At 47.3% G+C, this 20,691-nt stretch overlaps 1 protein-coding gene across 1 annotated transcript in view; it reads right to left on the bottom strand.

Moving 5' to 3' along the window:
- Positions 1-20,691, bottom strand: part of TRIP13 (thyroid hormone receptor interactor 13) — a 193,184-nt gene that overhangs the window by 36,700 nt on the left and 135,793 nt on the right. The window contains 1 exon segment of the mRNA XM_029589932.1: positions 15,049-15,161. Coding sequence (XP_029445792.1) covers positions 15,049-15,161 — 113 coding nt within the window.

Genomic DNA, 20,691 nt, shown 5'->3' on the forward strand with positions numbered 1-20,691 from the left:
TAAAGAGACCAAAACACATGCAGAAAAAACTGAATTGGAAACTGCAACAAGCCAGAGTCTCTGTATGCAGTGTAATAAAGGAAAAAAGAAACATCACCCATCCTTATAAAACAAATCAAGAAATATAAAATCATCAGCAGTAAAACTGTACTAACAAAAAGAACATATTTCAAAACAGCTGATGAGTGGAATATTCAATAATTAAAAACTCATATAAAACATTTCCAGATACCAACAAAATATTTCAAAATAGCAGACACAAAGACCCAGTAATGAAAAATAAGGATACAAAAATGTTTTTGCTCTGCATACCTGGGAACGTTTGATATCAGGTGTCCTGAGATTGTTCTGAATTAGCAGGAGGTGGGGTGGTTTGCTTGGAACTTTCTCCTCTCTCAGTCACATACCAGTGCTCTCTCTCACACTGGCTCTCAATGACACACCTCAGTGCTCTCAGTACTCACATATACCCATGTTTTTTCTCTCTCACTTATATAGGCTCTTAATTACGCATTTACACACATGCTATCTTTTCACGCTTACACACACACACACAGGCTTTCAATCACATAAATACATGCTGTCTTTTTCTCTCACACACAGACTCTCATTCACATGCTTACAAACATGTCCTCTTTTTCTCTCACTTACACACAGGCTCTCAATCACATACTCACATGCTCCCTCACCTAAATCAGCTTTCAATCACACACAGACATACATGGTGTCTCTCTCTCATTTAAACACAGGCTCTCAATCACATACTCACATGCTCCATCACCTAAACCAGCTCTCAATCACACACAGACACACATGATCTCTCTCTTACTTATACACACAGGCTCTTAATCATACATACACATGATTTCTCTCACACACAAAGGGTCTCAATCATACACACATACTCTTTCACACAAACAGGTTTTCAATCACAAACTTACACATACAGGTTTCCCAATGGTAAACTTACATTCATGCTCTCTCTCTCTCTCTCTCACAGGCAGGCTCTCAATCACAGACATACTCTCTTTCACATGTACAGGCTCTCAATCATTCACATACATGCATCTCTCTCTCACACACACACACACACAAGAGGAAGTGGAGATGCATCTCTCTCTCTCACTCACACACACACACACACACACAGGGCCCCCCCCCCCCCCCCCGCGGCCCGGAAGAGGAAGTGGAGAGTATCGGGTGCCTGCGCGGCAAGAAGAGGCCACGCTAGTGCGCTCGGCATCGGCCCGAAGAAAAGAAGACTGCAGCGCGGCTCGGAGGAAAATGAAGAGGTTCAACCGCGGCCGATGGGACTCCGCCTCCGCGAGGGCTGAAAATGAAGAGGTTAGCGTTGTGAGGAGGCTGCTGCTGCCGCGAGTTCCCGGGGTGGGGGAGAGAGTGGGGGAGTTCCCGGGGTGGGGGAGAGAGTGAATGAGCGAGCAAGCATTTGCTCGCTCATTCACACTCTCTCTCCCCCACCCCGGGAACTCGCGGCAGCAGCAGCCTCCTCACAACGCTAACCTCTTCATTTTCAGCCCTCGCGGAGGCGGAGTCCCATCGGCCGCGGTTGAACCTCTTCATTTTCCTCCGAGCTGCGCTGCAGTCTTCTTTTCTTCGGGCCGATGCCGAACGCACTAGCGTGGCCTCTTCTTGTCGCGCAGGCACCCGATACTCTCCACTTCCTCTTCCGGGCCGCGGGGGGGGAAGAAGAGAGCACGCCGGTGCCGCTGACTCCAGCTGTCCTGCCGCGTTCCGCCCGGGCTGACAGCATTTTAAGCCCGGGCGGAGGAGGACCGGGGGGCAGCTGGGTCAGCGGGAAAGTGTGGCGACTGTCTGCGAGCCAGATGCAGCCCTCAAAAGAGCCATATCTGGCTCGCGAGCCATGGGTTCCCGACCCCTGCTCTAACCACTAGACTACTCGGTTAATTTCAAAGTCACTGGAATGCTGTTTCATTGTGCCAGGCCAAATGTGTTTTCACCCCTCTTTCCCTTAGTTTTAAAATTTGGACATCAAACTGATGGGATTTGCAGTGCTTCCCTACCTCTTCTTTTGGTTATATTGTTGTGGATCTTCGGAAACTAGAATGCTTAGAGTCAGCTGTAGAGAAAAGCTTAATTATTTAAAAGTTATAAAATAAGGCCTTATGAAGACGCAAAGTGCCATGCAAGGCACTACTCCCTCTCAACTGATTTTACTGATAACAAAACATTATATGGAATTTCAGTTGTATATTTCCAACCCTTAAACTAAGTTACATAATAGTCAAAATATCTATGACTGGCTTTCCATTATAAGCAATCTGAATGGCTGTATGGTAATTTCATTCTTCTCTCGCACATATGAGCACTAGGGGTGTGCATTCGTTTTCGACGTATTGTGAATCCGCAACGTATATGTCATATTCGTTGTATTCGTGTGGGTTCCGAAACGTATGGCGAAGCCCCTCGAATACAACGGATCACCAATGAATAGGCCCCCCCACCCTCCTGACCCCCCCCCCCCCAAGACTTGTCAAAAGTACCTTGTGGTCCAGCGGGGTTCCTGGAGCGATCTCCTGCACTTGGGCTGTCGGTATTCAAAATGATGCTGATAGCCCCTGTGACATAGTAAGGGCAAAGGCTATCGGCGCCATTTTGAATACCGGCAGCCGACGACCCACTGCAGGAGATCGCTCCAGGACCTCCACTGGACCACCAGGGACTTTTGGCAAATCTTGGAGGAGGGGGGGGGGGGCAGGAGGCCTATTAATATCAACATCACCTAACAGCGATATCTACCTTATAAATGGGCTCTGACCGACGGCCCGCAAATGCGCAGTAGAGAGCAGCTCTACCGCGCATGTGCGGGCCAGCACGTTGGTCAGAGCCGTGCGTGCCCGAAACAAAAAACATGGCGGTGGGGCCGCAGGAGCGGCGGCGGCCGCGAAGCAGGAGCGGGAGGAGGAGCAGAGGCGCCGCGCGCGCGAGTGACACCCCCCCCCCCCCGAGATCTGCCGGCAGGAGAAGCAGCGCCGCGCGCGAGTGACACCCTCCCCCCCCCCCCGAGATCTGCCGGCAGGAGCAGCGGCGCCGTGCGCGAGTGACACCCCCCCCCCGAGATCTGCCGGCAGGAGAAGGTGGTGAGAGGGAAGGTGAGAGAAAGAGGGAGGGAGGAGAGAGAGAGAGGGAGGGAGGTGAGAGAGAGAGAGGGAGGTGACAGGGAGGTGACAGGGAGGGAGGGAAGGTGAGAGAGAGGGAGGTGAGAGAGGGGGAGGGAGGTGTGGGAGAGAGGGAGGTGAGAGAGAGGGAGGGAGGTGAGGGAGAGAGAGGGGAAGGGAGGTGAGGGAGGGAGGTGAGGGGCTGAGAGGGGGAAGGTGAGAGGGAGGGGGGAGAGAGTGAAGGAGGAGGGAGAATGAGGGGGAGGGAGTGGGAAGGAAACGGACCGAGCCCGTTGTTACGGGCTTAACGGCTAGTATAATTATATATCAATCAAAGGAGAACAATGCTGTTCAATCGCTGTACTGAAAAATACTCTTTGAATTCCAATTAATTTGTTACTTATATTGTGTAATGTTAGGGCGACACTATCTTTATTTATGTATATATAATTTTACTGGTCAAATTTTTGTAGGAATTGGTTAAAAGTTTCATATACACGTGTAGGCGCCCCTGCACCTCAAATACAAATATAATCATTAACTTCCAACCTCCTCCTTATGTGAAATATGTTTTTCGAAAAAAATTTTTCTTTTGATATTTAAAATCCTAATATTATATGACATCCATTGAAGCTATTTCTGTAAAGTATTGCCTTCTAATTTCTTTCCCAAGACGTTGTATATCAATTAGTTGTTAGCTGTTATAAAATAGTGAGTACCTTAACCCTTCTGTTAGAAGTAATCTGTTGTTAAAGTCCCGATACGTACATGTTTCAGACTGATCGTCTTTCCTCAGGGGAGTCTGCTCTGTAAAACTCGGGACACGGTTTTTCTACAAAGGACAGTGTGATAATAACCCATCTGTTGCAGTTTTGTCTTACAGCGCAGACTCCCCTGAGGAAAGACGATCAGTCTGAAACATATACGTGTTGGGACTTTAACAACAGATTGACTTCTAACAGAAGGGTTAATGTACTCACTATTTTATAATAGCTAACAGCTAATTGATATACAACGTCGTGGGAAAGAAATTAGAAGGCAATACTTTACAGAAATAGCTTCAATGGATGTCATAATATCAGTAGGATTTTAAATATCAAAAGAAAAGAAAAAAATGTTTCGTAAAAAATGTTTCACACAAGGAGGCGGTTGGAAGTTAATGATTATATTTGCATTTGAGGTGAAGGGGCGCCTACATGAGTATATGAAACTTTCAACCAATTCCTACAAAAATTTCACCAGTAAAATTATATATACATAAATAAAGATGTCGCCCTATGAGAAGCGAGCACAAAAATTTATTATATACCACAGATGTTTAGGCTTTAAAGTTCTTTTACTTTTTAAAAGTCAAACATTACACAATATAAGTAACAAATTAATTGGAATTCAAAGAGTATTTTTCAGTACAGCGATTCAACAGCATTGTTCTCCTTTGATTGATATATAACTTCTGAGATACACAGCTAAATACTTTTGAATATGGACCTTTAAGAATTTAAAAAATACAAAACAAAGGGTAAGTGAGAGCAGGGGGTGGAGGAGGGGGGCTCCCAGCCAAAATAATTATTTTTAAACTTTGGAATGAGTCATATTGATTTGGGGCAGCAAGTTTGGCCCCATAAGAGCTTTTGAAACTCGGGTGGGAGGGAGGCAGGTTTGGGGCTACAGGCCTGTGATGTGTGCATATTTTGTTTTTGTTTGTTTTACACAACAGGAACATAACTTAACTGGCTGTGAAGAATTGACATCATTTGGAGTGAGGAAAGTCTCAAAGATGAGATTTCTACAGTGTTCTCTCGCCCTAGCTTGATGGGATACTATCGAGCTAGGGCGAGAGAACACTGTACAAATCTAATCTTTGTGAGACTTTCCTCACACCAAATGACATCAAATCTTCTCTGAGGTGTACCATGCTGTTCGTACGTCTCACTCTGCATGTAAAACTGGCCCCAAAACCCTACACCACCACCAAAACCTCACCTTGAGTTATTAGCTGGCCCTCCTACAGTGATATAAACAGTTGAATACTGTGAAGGCCTCCGCAGAGACTCTCTCTCTACTCCACTCCCTCTCCGTAAGCCCAAAAATGCCCGAAATGCAATTTGCAATCTTTATCGCAAACTGTGTTACGGCTGTTTCGGGCATTTCGCAGAGCTTAACACCAAGAAAAAAAGATGTAGTTATTTCCGGTGTTAAAAGCGTGCGACAGCATGCGATAAGCTATTGCACAATGCTAAAATGCCATGTGTTTTATTTAATCCTGCCCCTATGAAAAATTTTCATTTGTGCAATGTGATACCATTACTAATGCATGCATTATTTATTTATTTATTTATTTATTTGAAGCTTTTATATACCGAGGTTTAGCGCATGCCTTCACCCCGGTTTACATTGAAACGAAACAATGATACATAGAACAAGTAGTGAAACAAAAGTATATATAACAGGTCATGGAGCAGGTTGTAACAGGAAATAACTAAAATAGTTTAAGCCAAATAACGAAAATGAATATAGAAACGAAAAACGAGGAAGGTATATACAATAGAGGGGGAGGCAGTGGGAGGAGGAAGGGGTAAATATCTGCGGAAAAGAGAAGAGGGGAGAAGTAGGTGGAGGCTTAAGGCATCATAGTTGTAATTTGTTTAAGTCATCATTGAAAGTCTGGCTGAAGATCCAGGTTTTCAGTTCTTTTTTGAATGCTTTATTATCGATGATATTGGTTAGGTAGTATGGTAGGGCATTCCAGAGTTTTGGCCCAGCTATGGAGAGAGCTCTATTTCTGGTGTTCGTAAGCTTTGCCATGGGATATGTGGGTATTTCGAGAAGTCTTTTGTCAGAAGTTCTGGTGTTCCGTTGAGGTTTGTGGGGGTGGAACATTTTACTGACTGCAGAGTTATCTGTATTGTGTACTGCGTTATGGATGATCGTCAGGGTTTTGTATTCTATTCTCTGAATGATTGGTAGCCAGTGTAGACTTTTTAATACTGGGGTGATGTGATCCGATTTTTTATTTCCGGTCAGTACTCTAGCAGCGGCATTTTGCAGTAACTGTAGTGGTTTTATGGTGGATTTGGGGAGACCTAGTAACATTGAGTTGCAATAGTCTAGGCTGCTGAAGATCAGGGATTGTAGTACTGTTCGGAATTCTTGATGGTGGAGGAGCGGTTTTAGGTGTTTTAGTACATGAAGTTTATAGAAACCTTCCTTGGTTTTGGTTGCTATGTTTGTTTTTAGGTTAAGATCTTTGTCGATCCATACGCCGAGGTCCTTTGTTAAGCTTTTTAGAGGTATGGAGATGTTGTTGATTAGAAGAGAGTTGAGGGAGATGGTTTGGTCTGAGACGTTTCTTCCAATGAGGATACATTCAGTTTTATTCATGTTTAGGCATAATTTTAACTTGTTGAGCATATTGCTAATTGTGGTTAGGTGTTTGGCAGCAGTGCGGAGAGCGTCTTCTATTGAGTTGGTGATAGGGATGATGAACTGAATGTCATCGGCGTACAGAAAGAAAGTTATTCCAAGACTGGAGATGAGGTGGCAGAGAGGGATTAGGTAGATGTTAAAGAGGGTGGCCGAAAGGGCAGAACCTTGTGGTACACCGGTGTCTAGAGGGAGGGGTTTTGATGAGATGTTATTCATAGTGACCTTGAAGGATCTGTTATTTAGGAAGGAGGTGAACCATTTGAGGGTGGTGTCGGAGAGGCCGATGTTTGTGAGGCTAGATAGAAGGATTTTGTGATCAACAGTATCGAATGCCGCGGAGAGGTCTAGGAGTATTAGGAGGTGGTTAATCTTGATGTCAGCACTTCTTAGAATTTCATTGGATAGGTTGGCGAGAAGTGTTTCCGTGCTGTGATTTTTTCTAAATCCGTGTTGATTCGCGTGTAGTATGTTGTTTGATTCAAGGTGTTCGTTTAGTTGGGATAAAGCAGCTTTTTCTATCAATTTGGCTAGTAGGGGTAGATTGGAGATGGGGCGGTAGTTATTCGGGTCTGACGGATCTAGGTTCTTCTTTTTTAGAATGGGAGTGATGGTTGCTGATTTTAGTTCAGTTGGGAGTTCGCCTTCTTCTAATGATTTGTTCATGATGGCGGCTAAGATGGGGGCGATGATATGAGCCATATCTTTGAGGTTCCGTGTTGGGATAGTGTCAAATTCATGACGTGCAGGATTTATTTTATTTAGCATTTTTTCGGCTTCAGTGTTGGAGACAGGGTTGAAATGTGACCACTGGGGTATATTCTTAGATTCTAACCAGTCATCAGTGGTAGTAGATTTGTTGAGAGAGCTTATTAGTCTGTTGATTTTGTCATTGAAGAACGTGGCAAGTTCTTGAGTTAAGTTGGTATCATTGTGTGAGTGGGTGGTAGTGTTTTTGTCCTCTGTGAGGTTTTTTATGATGTTAAATAAGGCATTTGAATTATTAGGAGAGTTTTTAATCTTTTGGCTGTAGTAGTTTCTTTTCGTGTTTGAAATTGTGCTTTTATAGATGGCAAGGTGAGTGCGGTATCTTTGTTGGTTAGTTGAGGACATCGATTTTCTCCATTCTTTTTCCAGTTTTCTGAGGTTTGTTTTCATTGATTTTAGGTTTGAGTCAAACCACGGGTTATTTTTGTCGTTTTTTAGTTTTCGCTGTCTAGTTTTCACTGGGTTTATATTGTTGGCTGTTAGTTTGGTTAGATGGTGCCAAGATTGAGTTGCTCTCTTGATGCTGGAGAGGTCGAGGTTAGAGAGTTGTTTTCCTAGTTCTTTTTGTAGTTTGTCTGGATGAAAATGTGGTCTGAATTTGAAAGAGGTAGGGATGTTTGAATTAGTTGAGATACTGGGTTGTAGTTGGGTTTTACAGTGGATGAGGAAGTGATCAGACCAGGGGACTGGGTTGGCAGAGGTGTGGGTATTTGAGAAGTGGTGGCTGGTGAAAATTAGGTCAAGAGTATGTCCAGCTTTATGAGTGTGGGTGTTCACTTGTTGAGTCATGTTGAAACTAGATAGCATGTCCAGAAGGGTTTGGCAGCTATGAGTTTTTTTGTTGATGTCTGTGTGGAGGTTGAAGTCGCCCAGTATTATGGTAGGTTTTTTTGTGCTGATGTTTGAAGATAGGTATTCCAGAAGGGGGGATGGGTCATCTTCTAGAAGGTTTGGAGGGCAGTAGACTAGGCATATTTGAAGGTGTTCTGAGTCAAAGAGGGCGATTTCGTATTTCTTTGGTAGGTTGTTGGAGATTGGTTTGATTGAGAGTTCTTTTTTTATTATTAGTAAGAGGCCGCCACCTCTTCGGGCTTTACGAGGAATGGAGAACAGGTCGTAGTTGTTGTTAAGTAGTTGGTTTACGAGAACTTGGTCAGTGGTTTTGAACCAGGTTTCTGTAATAGCTATGAAGTCTGGATTCTTGTCTTGGATTAGGTCATTTATTAGGATATATTTTTTGGTTAGGGATTGAGCGTTTATTAAGAAGAAGGTCAGATAGGTTAGGTTTCTGATGTTGTTCTTTAGGGGGGATGTTAATGAGATGGTTGGATTTTCGTAGCATATGGTTCATGTTCGAGTTGCTTGGTGGTTTGTTAGGATTCCTGTTATGAATGATTGTTGTCGCTGATTGTGGGTGTTTGAATTGAGATCTTGAATGAGAGATGAGAGAGACGAGGTTTTGGTCTTCAGTAAATTGATGAATATTTGGAGGGGTGGCTGGATAGAGATGGTAAGAGGCATCATGAAAGGGCCTGGAGAGTAAGAAGGTGGAAGCGGAGTTGTTTTGGGTGGGATACATTGGGAGAGTGAAGAGAAGGGGAGCACAAATGGGCAAGCTCCTATTGCGTGCGCCGCTAAGCACGTGATGTTTATGTATGAGCTGTGATTTAAATTGCCCTTCTAGGCGCGGCAATTCCGATGTCATCGGTGGTGCTCTTGTATCTGGGCAGACCTAGACCGGGACCAGTAAGTGAAATGCTGATAAGGCCTCGTGTCCGGCGAAGGGCTGTCGGAGGTATGGCGAGTCTGAAAGCCCTACCTCGATGGGTTGCGGAACCGGATGTGCGGCTCTAGCTGGAGGATGCCTGTGGTTGATTGAGGTCCGAGTGCAGCTAGCTGGAGGATGCCTGTGGTTGAGTGAGGTCCGAGTGCAGCTAGCTGGAGGATGCCTGTGGTTGAGTGAGGTCCGAGTGCAGCTAGCTGGAGGATGCCTGTGGTTGAGTGAGGTCCGAGTGCAGCTAGCTGGAGGATGCCTGTGGTTGAGTGAGGTCCGAGTGCAGCTGGCTGGAGGATGCCTGTGGTTGAGTGAGGTCCGAGTGCAGCTGGCTGGAGGATGCCTGTGGTTGAGTGAGGTTCGAGTGCAGCTAGCTGGAGGATGCCTGTGGTTGAGTGAGGTCCGAGTGCAGCTGGCTGGAGGATGCCTGTGGTTGAGTGAGGTCCGAGTGCAGCTGGCTGGAGGATGCCTGTGGTTGAGTGAGGTCCGAGTGCAGCTGGCTGGAGGATGCCTGTGGTTGAGTGAGGTCCGAGTGCAGCTAGCTGGAGGATGCCTGTGGTTGAGTGAGGTCCGAGTGCAGCTGGCTGGATGATGCCTGTGGTTGAGTGAGGTCCGAGTGCAGCTGGCTGGAGGATGCCTGTGGTTGAGTGAGGTTCGAGTGCAGCTAGCTGGAGGATGCCTGTGGTTGAGTGAGGTTCAAGTGCAGCTAGCTGGAGGATGCCTGTGGTTGAGTGAGGTCCGAGTGCAGCTAGCTGGAGGATGCCTGTGGTTGAGTGAGGTCCGAAATTCAGTTGGGGGTGAAATTACTATGGATGTAGAGTTCTAAGTAATTTTTTTTATGTAGTTTAGGTATTTTAAGTATTTTTAAGGTTTGTTTTTTTTTTCTTTCTTTATAACTTATTCTTAATCTCAGTGGCTGCACGAAGGGGCGCACAAAGGGGCAAGCCCCTTTGTCGTGCTCCTTTGGCGCGCGGCGCCTGGAGGTTGTAAAATTTAAATCTCCCTCTCCGCTCCTGATTGGTGGTTCCCTGGTTGGTGGGAGGGTCCCTGCTCCGAGGGAAGGACGGCATGGCAGGCTGGAGGCACGATCGGTGGCTGGGCTCGTCGGGGGCAGGGGAGACAAGAGGCCTTACCCCGACGGGTCTGGGCACCGATCGCGCAGGCCCTACCTCCCTCTAGGCACAGCAGCGGCAGCGGCAGCAGCGGCGACGGAGGTCCGGAGCAATTAAACGCGGAGCCTGCAGGTTGTAAAATTTAAATCTCCCTCTCCGCTCCTGATTGGTGGTTCCCTGGTTGGTGGGAGGGTCCCTGCTCCGAGGGAAAGGACGGCCACGGCAGGCTGGAGGCACGATCGGTGGCTGGGCTCGTCGGGGGCAGGGGAGACAAGAGGCCTTACCCAGACGGGTCTGGGCGCCGATCGCGCAGGCCCTACCTCCCTCTAGGCACAGCAGCGGCAGCAGCGGCGACGGAGGTCCGGAGCAATTATGGCATTAACGCATGTATTACGGTGTTATTGCAGGCGTTAACGCTATAACGCATTTTGATGAATGATCCTATTAGCCAGGTATATGCGATATTTAGCTAAGTTAGCTAAATAACTCAACCCCTCCCTGGAATGCCTCTAAAATGCCCCTTTTTATCCAGCTAAATTATAGCCGGATAAGTAGTTATCCGACTATAATTTAGCCAGACAAGTGACTGAATATGCCAATTTTGCCATTTAGATATCCGTCTAAATGGCTTTTGAATAAGGACCTCAAAGTTTTTAAATTCCCCTGAAGCAAGCATTTTAGAACAAAACATGGTCATGTTGGGATTTCATTTATATCTGTTCACTGGTTTTTATGTATAAAGTATTTTTACTGATAATTTTTTATAAGCAATTTGTGTTTTTAATAATTTTTTTAATTTAATAATTTTCTGTAAGACAATTTTTGTATGTCCGATATATTTTGGATATATCTATATATATAAGGATATATATATAAGGATAAACCTTATCGCCATTCTTTTCTCATTGAATTCCATGACTTTCCACAGTGTAATAAATCTTGCTGAAATTGTAAAATATGTTTGTTTTTGAGTCATGCATCACATTGGGAGAAAAAAGGATCCAATTATGACTCCAAAATCATTTATATTTTTCTCACCATACGATTAAAGACAAATTCGGAAACAACTCCAAGACCCCATGCATCATAAATATAGGAAAATTAGTTCTTACCTGATAATTTTCGTTCCTGTAGTACCAGGGATCAGTCCGGACCATGGATTAAGCCCCCGTTCCAGCAGGTGGAGACAGACCAAAGTTCTAAGGGCAGCCCATAAAAGGACGGAACCCACCCTGGAACCCTCAGTATAACCATTGTCAAAGTAGAAAATACAAGATCAAGCAAGTAACAGAATAATTAGTAATTTAATTTAAACCAACAAAATAACAGAACAATTGAATGAACTGTGTAACTAAACGCTCTTGTATATCTACCCCCGATCATCGTAACGATGCTTCCGGTGCCTATCAGTAAATTCCAGGAAGATGATGCAGGGATCAAAAAAGAGAGTCCTATAAGAAGGAAAAAAATAACAGGAAGAAAATTCGAGCGGCCAAAAGAAGAACTGGCAGGCGTCTGGACTGATCCGTGGTACTACAGGAACGAAAATTATCAGGTAAGAACTAATTTTCCTTTCCCTGTACGTACCCGGATCAGTCCAGACCATGGGATGTCCCAAAGCTTCCCTACAGAGGGTGGGACCCAGACAGTCCCGCTCGAAGCACCTGCCGACCAAAGGAACCAAAGGCTGGAGCCTGAACATCGAGTCTGTAGTGATGAGCAAAAGTATGAAGAGACTTCCATGTAGCCGCCCTACATATTTCTTGCGGCGACACTGATTGAGACTCCGCCCAAGAAGTCGCTTGAGAACGTAAAGAATGAGCTTTTAGGCCTTCAGGAACTGCTCGGCCCTTGCAAATGTAGGCCGAAGAAATCGCCTCCTTCAACCAGCGAGCGATCGTAGCCTTAGAAGCTTGCTTCCCCCTGTTGGGTCCACTCCACAGGACAAAAAGATGATCGGATACCCGAAAATCATTAGCGACCTCAAGATAATGCAATAAGACTCGTTTGACATCGAGATGACGAAGATCACTATTACCAGATGTCGCGATATCCTCTGGCGAAAAGGCAGGAAGTTCCACGGACTGGTTAACATGAAAGGACGAAACAACCTTAGGTAAGAAAGAAGGTACGGTCTTGAGAGAGACGCCCGAGTCCGAAAAATGCAAGAAAGGGTCTCTACAGGATAGAGCTTGAAGCTCAGACACCCTCCTGGCAGAGCAAATAGCGACCAAGAAAATAGTCTTGAGTCAAGTCTTTGAGAGTGGCTCAACGGAGAGGCTCGAACGGTGGCGAACAAATAGCTCGAAGAACCAAGTTTAAACTCCACGAAGGACAAATAGACCGGACAGGCGATTTCAGGTGCTTAACGCCCCTGAGAAAACGTACAACATCCGGGTGAGAGGCGACTGCCCGACCTTCGATAGAGCCCAGGAGGGAACCAAGAGCCGAAACCTGAACTCGCAGGGAGCTAACCGAAAGACCCTTGGAGAGACCACACTGAAAAGTGAAAATAACCGCAACCGAAGGCAAACGTGCTGAAACACCCAACTCCTCGCAGACGTTTTCAAAAACCTTCCAGACCCGGACGTAGGTAAGCGATGTCGACTGTTTGCGAGACCTGAGGAGTGTGGCAATAACTTCATCCTTATATCCTCTTCATCTCAAACGTCTCCGTTCAAAAGCCATGTCGCTACACAGAAGCGATCCGCCTGGTCGAAAAATACGGGACCCTGATGCAGAAGATGGGACAGGTGACCGAGACGAAGAGGTCCGTCCACAGTGAGATTCACCAGATCCGCGAACCACGGCCGTTGGGGCCATTCGGGGGCCACAAGAATGACCGGACCGCGATGGAGTTCTATTCTCCGTAGAACCTTCCCCAGTAACGGCCACGGTGGGAACACGTAGAGTAGAACATCGGATGCCAGGGAAGGACCAGCGCATCCACCCCTTCCGAACAATGCTTCCTCCACCGGCTGAAGAACCGGGGAGCCTTGGCATTGGAAAGCGTCGCCATGAGGTCCAGGTGAGGGGGACCCCACCTGTGCACGATTAGGTCTCATCAGAAACCCCCAAAATGGCTGCCGCTGACGCGCGATCCCGAGACGGAAACGGCTTAGAAACACGACGGGAAGCCCTTCCCTGAGGTCTAAAATGGTCTATCGAAGGTCGGGCAGTTGCCTCTCACCCGGATGTTGTACGTTTTTCTCAGGGGCGCTAAGCACCTGAAACCGCCTGTCCGGTCTATTTGTCCTTCGTGGAGTTTAAACTTGGTTCTTCGAGCTCTTTGTTCGGCACCGTTCGAGCCTCTCCGTCGAACCACTCTCAAATACTTGACTCAAGACTATTTTCTTGGTCGCTATTTGCTCTGCCAGGAGGGTGTCTGAGCTTCAAGCTCTATCCTGTAGAGACCCTTTCTTGCATTTTTCGGACTCGGGCGTCTCTCTCAAGACCGTACCTTCTTTCTTACCTAAGGTTGTTTTGTCCTTTCATGTTAACCAGTCCGTGGAACTTCCTGCCTTTTCACCAGAGGATATCGCGACGTCTGGTAATAGTGATCTTCGTCGTCTCGATGTCAAACGAGTCTTATTGCATTATCCTGAGGTCGCTAATGATTTTCGGGTTTCCGATCATCTTTTTGTCCTGTGGAGTGGACCCAACAGGGGGAAGCAAGCTTCTAAGGCTACGATAGCTCGCTGGTTGAAGGAAGCAATTTCTTCGGCCTACATTTGCAAGGGCCGAGCAGTTCCTGAAGGCCTAAAAGCTCATTCTTTACGTTCTCAAGCGACTTCTTGGACGGAGTCTCAATCAGTGTCGCCACAAGAAATATGTAGGGCGGCTACATGGAAGTCTCTTCATACTTTTGCTCGTCACTACAGACTCGATGTTCAGGCTCCAGCCTTTGGTTCATTTGGTCGGCAGGTGCTTCGAGCGGGACTGTCTGGGTCCCACCCTCTGTAGGGAAGCTTTGGGACATCCCATGGTCTGGACTGATCCGGGTACGTACAGGGAAAGGAAAATTAGTTCTTACCTGATAATTTTCGTTCCTGTAGTACTACGGATCAGTCCAGACGCCCGCCCGTTCTTCTTTTGGCCACTCAAATTTTCTTCCTGTTATTTTTTTCCTTCTTATAGGACTCTCTTTTTTGATCCCTGCATCATCTTCCTGGAATTTACTGATAGGCACCGGAAGCATCGTTACGATGATCGGGGGTAGATATACAAGAGCGTTTAGTTACACAGTTCATTCAATTGTTCTGTTATTTTGTTGGTTTAAATTAAATTACTAATTATTCTGTTACTTGCTTGGTCTTGTATTTTCTGCTTTGACAATGGTTATACTGAGGGTTCCAGGGTGGGTTCCGTCCTTACATGGGCTGCCCTTAGAACTTTGGTCTGTCTCCACCTGCTGGAACGGGGGCTTAACCCATGGTCTGGACTGATCCGGGTACGTACAGGGAAATGACCTTGATGAGCTACCTTGCAGATCCTAGAGCACCTATAACTGCAGGGTTTAACATACATAATTTACTGGGTGCACAGGAATGCTGAAGTCCCCTTTCTCCTCAGTGACAAATCTCATACATTTTATTGCCTTCCTTTTTTCTACATTTTTCTGCTCTGATAAGTCATATTTCAAGTATCATTATAGAATTTTCTCAAAGACCAAGCATGCAAAACAATCATCATCCATGAAACACTTTTTGTGAACAGTTTCACCATAATTATATGGTTTTAGTATCATACTTGTAGTAATTTAATTAGTTTTTAAGAGCTCTCCCTGGGATAGTCAGATGTACTACTAATGAGCTCCAAGAAAGAAAAGTCGTACCTGGCAATTTCATTCAGTACAAGACTCAACTTAGATATATTGTTCTCCAAATAACCAATCATCTCCAGTTCTCTCAATGTCAGCAGTTGCTGTCGAGGATATATTATCTGACACTGTAACAAAAGAGGAAAAACATTTTCAGAATATTAAATTACAAGTGCTGAAAAAATGAGGACATGGGCTGGCCTGGTGGCTCCATGCAGAAAAAATGGTTTTGATTCCTGGGTGCTATCCATGGGACAGCCAGGACTAGGAATACTGCAGAGACAGCATTCAAAACCCCTGGGAGGGAGGGCAGCCTCAACCACTGCTCAATAGCCACAACTATTAGCCAGATTCAGGGGGCAGGGTGTGCTAGGAATGTGCCTGCCAGAAGGTGGGAATGGAGTTGGGGAGGGGTATCAGAGAGAAATAGAGTTGGGTCGCTGAAAAACAGTCGGGCAGATACAGAAAAATCCGTGGGAGAGCTGGCAAGTGCCTGCTCTCCCAGCACCTGGGCGTGCAATTCAGAAAGAAAAAATATGCAAATGAGGGCCCACGATAAAAGGAGGCGCTAGGGACACTAGCAGTCCCTAGCGCCTCCTTTTTGACAGAAGCAGCGGCTGTCAGCAGGTTTGACAGCAGACGTCGGTTCTCGAACCCGCTGACAGCCACGGGTTCTGAAAACGGACGCCGGCATAATTGAGCATCCGTCTTCCAACCTGCGGGCCGCGGGCAGATTTTTAATTTTTTTTTTTATTTTTGGGGCCTCCGACTTAATATTGCTATGATATTAAGTCAGAGGGTGTACAGAAAAGCAGTTTTTTCTGCTTTTCTGTACACTTTCTCAGTGCCGGCCAAAATTAACACCTGCATTTGCATGTTGCGGGCGCTATTAGTTTCAGGGGGGTTGGCTGTGCGTTTTCCACACGCTATTACCCGTTACTGTATAAGGGGTAAAAATAGCACGTCAAAAACGCGTGGCCAAACGGGGGCTAACAGTGCACTCAGCCTGAGCACAGTTTACTGCATCAGCCCGAGTGTGCTGTGGAAGGAATAAGAAAATTATTCCTTACCTGCTAATTTTCGTTCCTGTAGTACTTAGGATCAGTCCAGACCGTGGGTTATGTCCCCCGTCCAGCAGATGGAGTCAGAGCAAACTTCCGAGGGTGCTGACATATAAGCAGGTGCACCCTCCAGGGATCCTCAGTATCGAGAATATCAAAGCCAAGAGAAAAACACTTGACAGAAAAGTAGGATGGATCAAGCACCAATCAAATTGCAACCACATAACCAATGCAACTTGCAAGGAGAACTGTGAAAGAAACTAAGCAACCATAAAAAACATCAGAATGTAGAAGAGTGAGGGACAGGAGAGAGAACGTACACGAGCAGGCGTCTGACCAGCACTTAGCAAACCCGGGTGGGCGTCTGGACTGATCCTAAGTACTACAGGAACGAAAATTAGCAGGTAAGGAATAATTTTCTTTTCCCTGTACGTACTAGGATCAGTCCAGACCGTGGGATGTACCAAAGCTTCCCTAAACCGGGTGGGTCCCTGAAGACCCTGCTCGGAGAACTCTGTCCCCAAAGGAACCCGAATCACCTACCGGTAGTTGCAACCGGTAATGCTTCGAGAAGGTGTGCAGCGACTTCCATGTTGCCGCGCGACAGATTTCCTGAATTGGAACATGTTGAGATTCCGCCCGGGACGTGGCCAGGGCACGCAACGAATGAGCCCGGATTCCCTCCGGGGGAGCCTTCCCGGCCCCTATGTAGGCCGAGGACACCGCTTCCTTGAGCCACCTTGCGATAGTCGTCTTAGACGCTTGCAGTCCCTTCTTGTTACCGGACCAAAGCACAAAGAGATGGTCGGATGCCCGGAACTCATTGGTCACTTCCAGGTAGTGCAGTAGAGAGTGCTTCACGTCGAGGCGCCGGAGGGCCTGGGGCGCATCCGACGGGAAGGCCGGCAGCTCCACCCACTGGTTCAAGTGGAAGGAGGACACCACCTTAGGTAGGAACGAAGGAACCGTTCGAATGGAAACGCCCGAGTCCGTGAAGCGTAGAAACGGTTCCCGGCATGAGAGCGCCTGAAGCTCGGAGATGCGCCTCGCCGAGGCTATGGCAACCAGGAACACCGTTTTAAGTGTGACGTCCTTAAGGGAGGCCTGCCGCAGTGGTTCGTAGGGAGCCTTTCCAAGGATCCGGAGAACCAGGTTGAGATTCCAGGAGGGATAGGGGTGCCGCACCGGCGGCCGCAGGTGCTTGACTCCCTTGAGGAAACGCGAGACGTCCGGATGAGACGAAGGATCTGGATTTCCCGTGGTACGAGCCAGGGAGGCTAGAGCCGAGACTTGCACACGCAGGGAGTTGTAGGAGAGACCCTTCTCCAAGCCCTCCTGGAGGAAGGCCAGGACCTGACGTAGCGAAGCTGCGGTCGCAGAAACTCCATGTCCAGCACACCAGACCTCAAACACCTTCCAGACCCGTACATAGGCAACTGAAGTGGAGGTCTTACGTGCCTTGAGAAGAGTGTCTACCACGGTTACTGCGTAACCCTTGCGCAGGAGACTCTGCCTCTCAAAAGCCAAGCCGCGAGACAAAAGTGTTCCGCCTGGTCCGAAAATACCGGACCCTGATGGAGCAGCCGCGGAAGGTGTGACAATCGCAGAGGTCCGTCCACTACCAGGTTGAGTAGATCCGCAAACCACGGGCGCCGTGGCCATTCTGGCGCCACCAGGATTAGGGGCTTGAGATATCAATGACACATAAAAAAGATAAACCACCTTACAACGTGAAACACCATAAAATCTTTCACTGCATGCTTTTAAGGAGATACTTTAGTGTTTCATAATTCTCAAATTTAAAACACTAAACATGTAAAAATATAGGTACCCCAATCTAGGGACTGGATGAACACTTACCAGTAATGCCTTGCAACCCGGAGCTCCACAAGAGGACTATTGACAATCATTTGGCAGCTGAGGGCGGGAAGCTAAGTCCATTTGTCTACACTAAGGAAAACAAAACTATCAGGTAAGTAATTTCTCCATTTCCTAGCATGTAGACAGATGGACTCAGGACCATTGGGATGTACCAAAGCTACTCCCAAACAGGGCGGGAGGCTGCCCACTGTCCAGTCAATACTGCATGTGCAAAAGCTGTGCCCTCCCGGCCCTGCATATCCAGATGATAAAACCTGGAAAAAGTATGTAAGGATGACTATGTTGCAGCTCAGCAGATATTGATGGGAGTCAACAATCTAATCTCCACCCATGACACTGCCTGAGCCCTAGTGTAATGAGCCCTAACCTGAGAAGACAACGGCTTTTCAGCATCTACATACATGGCCCATACCACCTCCTTAATCCAGCGAGCGATTGTTGTCCGCGAAGCTGGTTCACCCTGCTTCCTTCCACCCTGGAGGACAAAAGGTATGCAGTCTTCCAGAAAGGTTCAGAAATCTCCAGATCTCTCACAACAAGCTTCTTGACATCCAAGGGACGCAGAAGGTGATATTCCTCCGCATCCCTGACCTTATCCAGGGACTGCAAGTAATTGGCTTGATTCAAATAAAATTCCGAGACCACCTTAGAGAAGAAGGATGGAACAGTATGCAGTTGCAATGCCCCTGGAGTCACCCAAAGGAATGGCTCCCAGCAAGACCAGGCCTGCAGTTTGGAAATTCGACATGCAGATCCATATAGCCACCAAGAACTGACTTCAAGGTCAATAACTACAAGTAAAGGCCAGGCAGCGGTTGGAACTTAAGGCCCACCAAGAAATCCAGTACCAAATTAAGATTTCACAATGGAACCGGTAGCCTCAAGGGAGGCCAAAGATGCTTCACTACTTTAAAAAAACAAAAAACTGGCCACATCAGGATGAGATAAGGAATCACCATTCACTGGGCCTCTGAAACAGGCAAGAGCTGCAACCTGTATCTTCAAGGAATTAAGGGCCAATCCTTTATTCAACCTATCCTGCAAAAAGTCCAGAATGAGCGGGATCTTAACTCAATGAGAAAGAATACCATGCTCCTTGCACCAGGCCTCAAATACTCTCCAAACCCGCACATAGGCTAAGGAAATGGAGCACTTTAGAGCGTGGAGTAAGGTGGCAATCACCGCAGAAGAATATCCACACTTCAACAGGCAAGTCGTCGTAGAGTCACCCGGACCGCCTCTCGCTGAACACTTGAGGCCACTCGGGATTCCACAAAAACCTACCGGACCGGGCGCGAGAACTCCAGTGCATACCCGTCTTTGATCACTTCTAAGACCCAGTGGTCTGATGTAATTCTTACCCATTCCGGGTAAAAGTTGGATAATCTGCCTCCGACAGCTTCGACGACGGAAAGGGTACTCGTGGCTTCATTGGGGGGTTTTATTACTTCCTGCATCAAGATGTCCTGAATCTCTTCCGGGCCAGCGACCTCCTCGAAAGGACTGCTGGTGCCCTGAAGCAGGTTTAGAAGCAGGAGGCGTGGAGTAGCTACCTGCTCTGAAGCGGCGAGAGTCCCGAAACCTAGCTCGAAGAGGGAAGATTTTCTTAGAAGATCTTTTATCTTCCGGCAACCGATTGCCCTTGGATTCGGCAAGCAGCTTTACTAGCTGATCCAGATCCTCCCCAAACAGGAGCTTGCCCTTAAAGGGTAGATTACAAAGCTGGGACTTGGAGGACAAATACGCCGCCCAATTTCGCAGCCAGAGGAGACGCTGCGCTGACACCAAGGATACCATACCTCTTGCCGAGGTCCTTACCAGATCATACAAAGCATCTGTAACATAAGCGATGCCTGCTTCTAGGTGGGCAGACTGCAGAGCCCCACTGTCGCCCGTACCGGCCCTGGCAGCCAACTCCTGGACCTAACACAGACAGGCCCTCTGCATGAGGCTAGCGCAAACTGCCGCCCGAAGGCTTAGCGCGGCAACCTCGAATGCTCGCTTCAACTGGATCTCCAACTTGCGGTCCTGCATATCCTTAAGGGCAGCCGCCCCAGCAAAGGGGAAAGTGGTCTTTTTCGTGACTGCTGAGACCGCGGCGTCCACCTTTGGAATCTTCAAGAAATCCAAAACATCAGACGATAACGGGTACAGTTTCGCCATAGCTTTGCCCACCTTCAAGCTGGAATCTGGAGTCTCCCACTCCTGGGTCACTAGTTTGTGAACTTTTTTAGGCAGAGGAAAAGATGTTGTGGGACCCGTAATGCTGTCGAGGACTGGATTGACGCCTTCATTGTCAGACTTCTTGAGAAGCCTTAAGTCCCAGAACTTCAAGGACCTGGGGAATAAGGGGTCCTAACTCATTTCGCTTGAAAAAAAACACACCACGCAGGGGTCATCCCTTCCGCTGGAGGATCATCGGGCTCATCCAGATTATTAGTGTCCACATCAGCCGGATCCGGTCTGCCGCCCCTACTACCCCAGAAGCCGGCCTCACGTACCCTGGGGAGAATCCCCTATGGGGTGAGCCTGATCAGGGAAGCGCTGATGAGGGTCCGTACCCTAACCTCTTTTCTCAGGCAGGTCCGTACCTGCTCCCAGGAGACCGGGCCGCTTTACCGCCGAGCGTTTCCTTGCCAGGAAAGCCTGGTGCATAAGGAGGACAAATTCTGGGAAAATCCCCTCCGGGTCCCCCTCCCCTACTGGAGAGTCGGCT

Source organism: Rhinatrema bivittatum, chromosome 2, assembly GCF_901001135.1.
Source record: "Rhinatrema bivittatum chromosome 2, aRhiBiv1.1, whole genome shotgun sequence".
Classification (NCBI taxonomy): Eukaryota; Metazoa; Chordata; class Amphibia; order Gymnophiona; family Rhinatrematidae; genus Rhinatrema; species Rhinatrema bivittatum.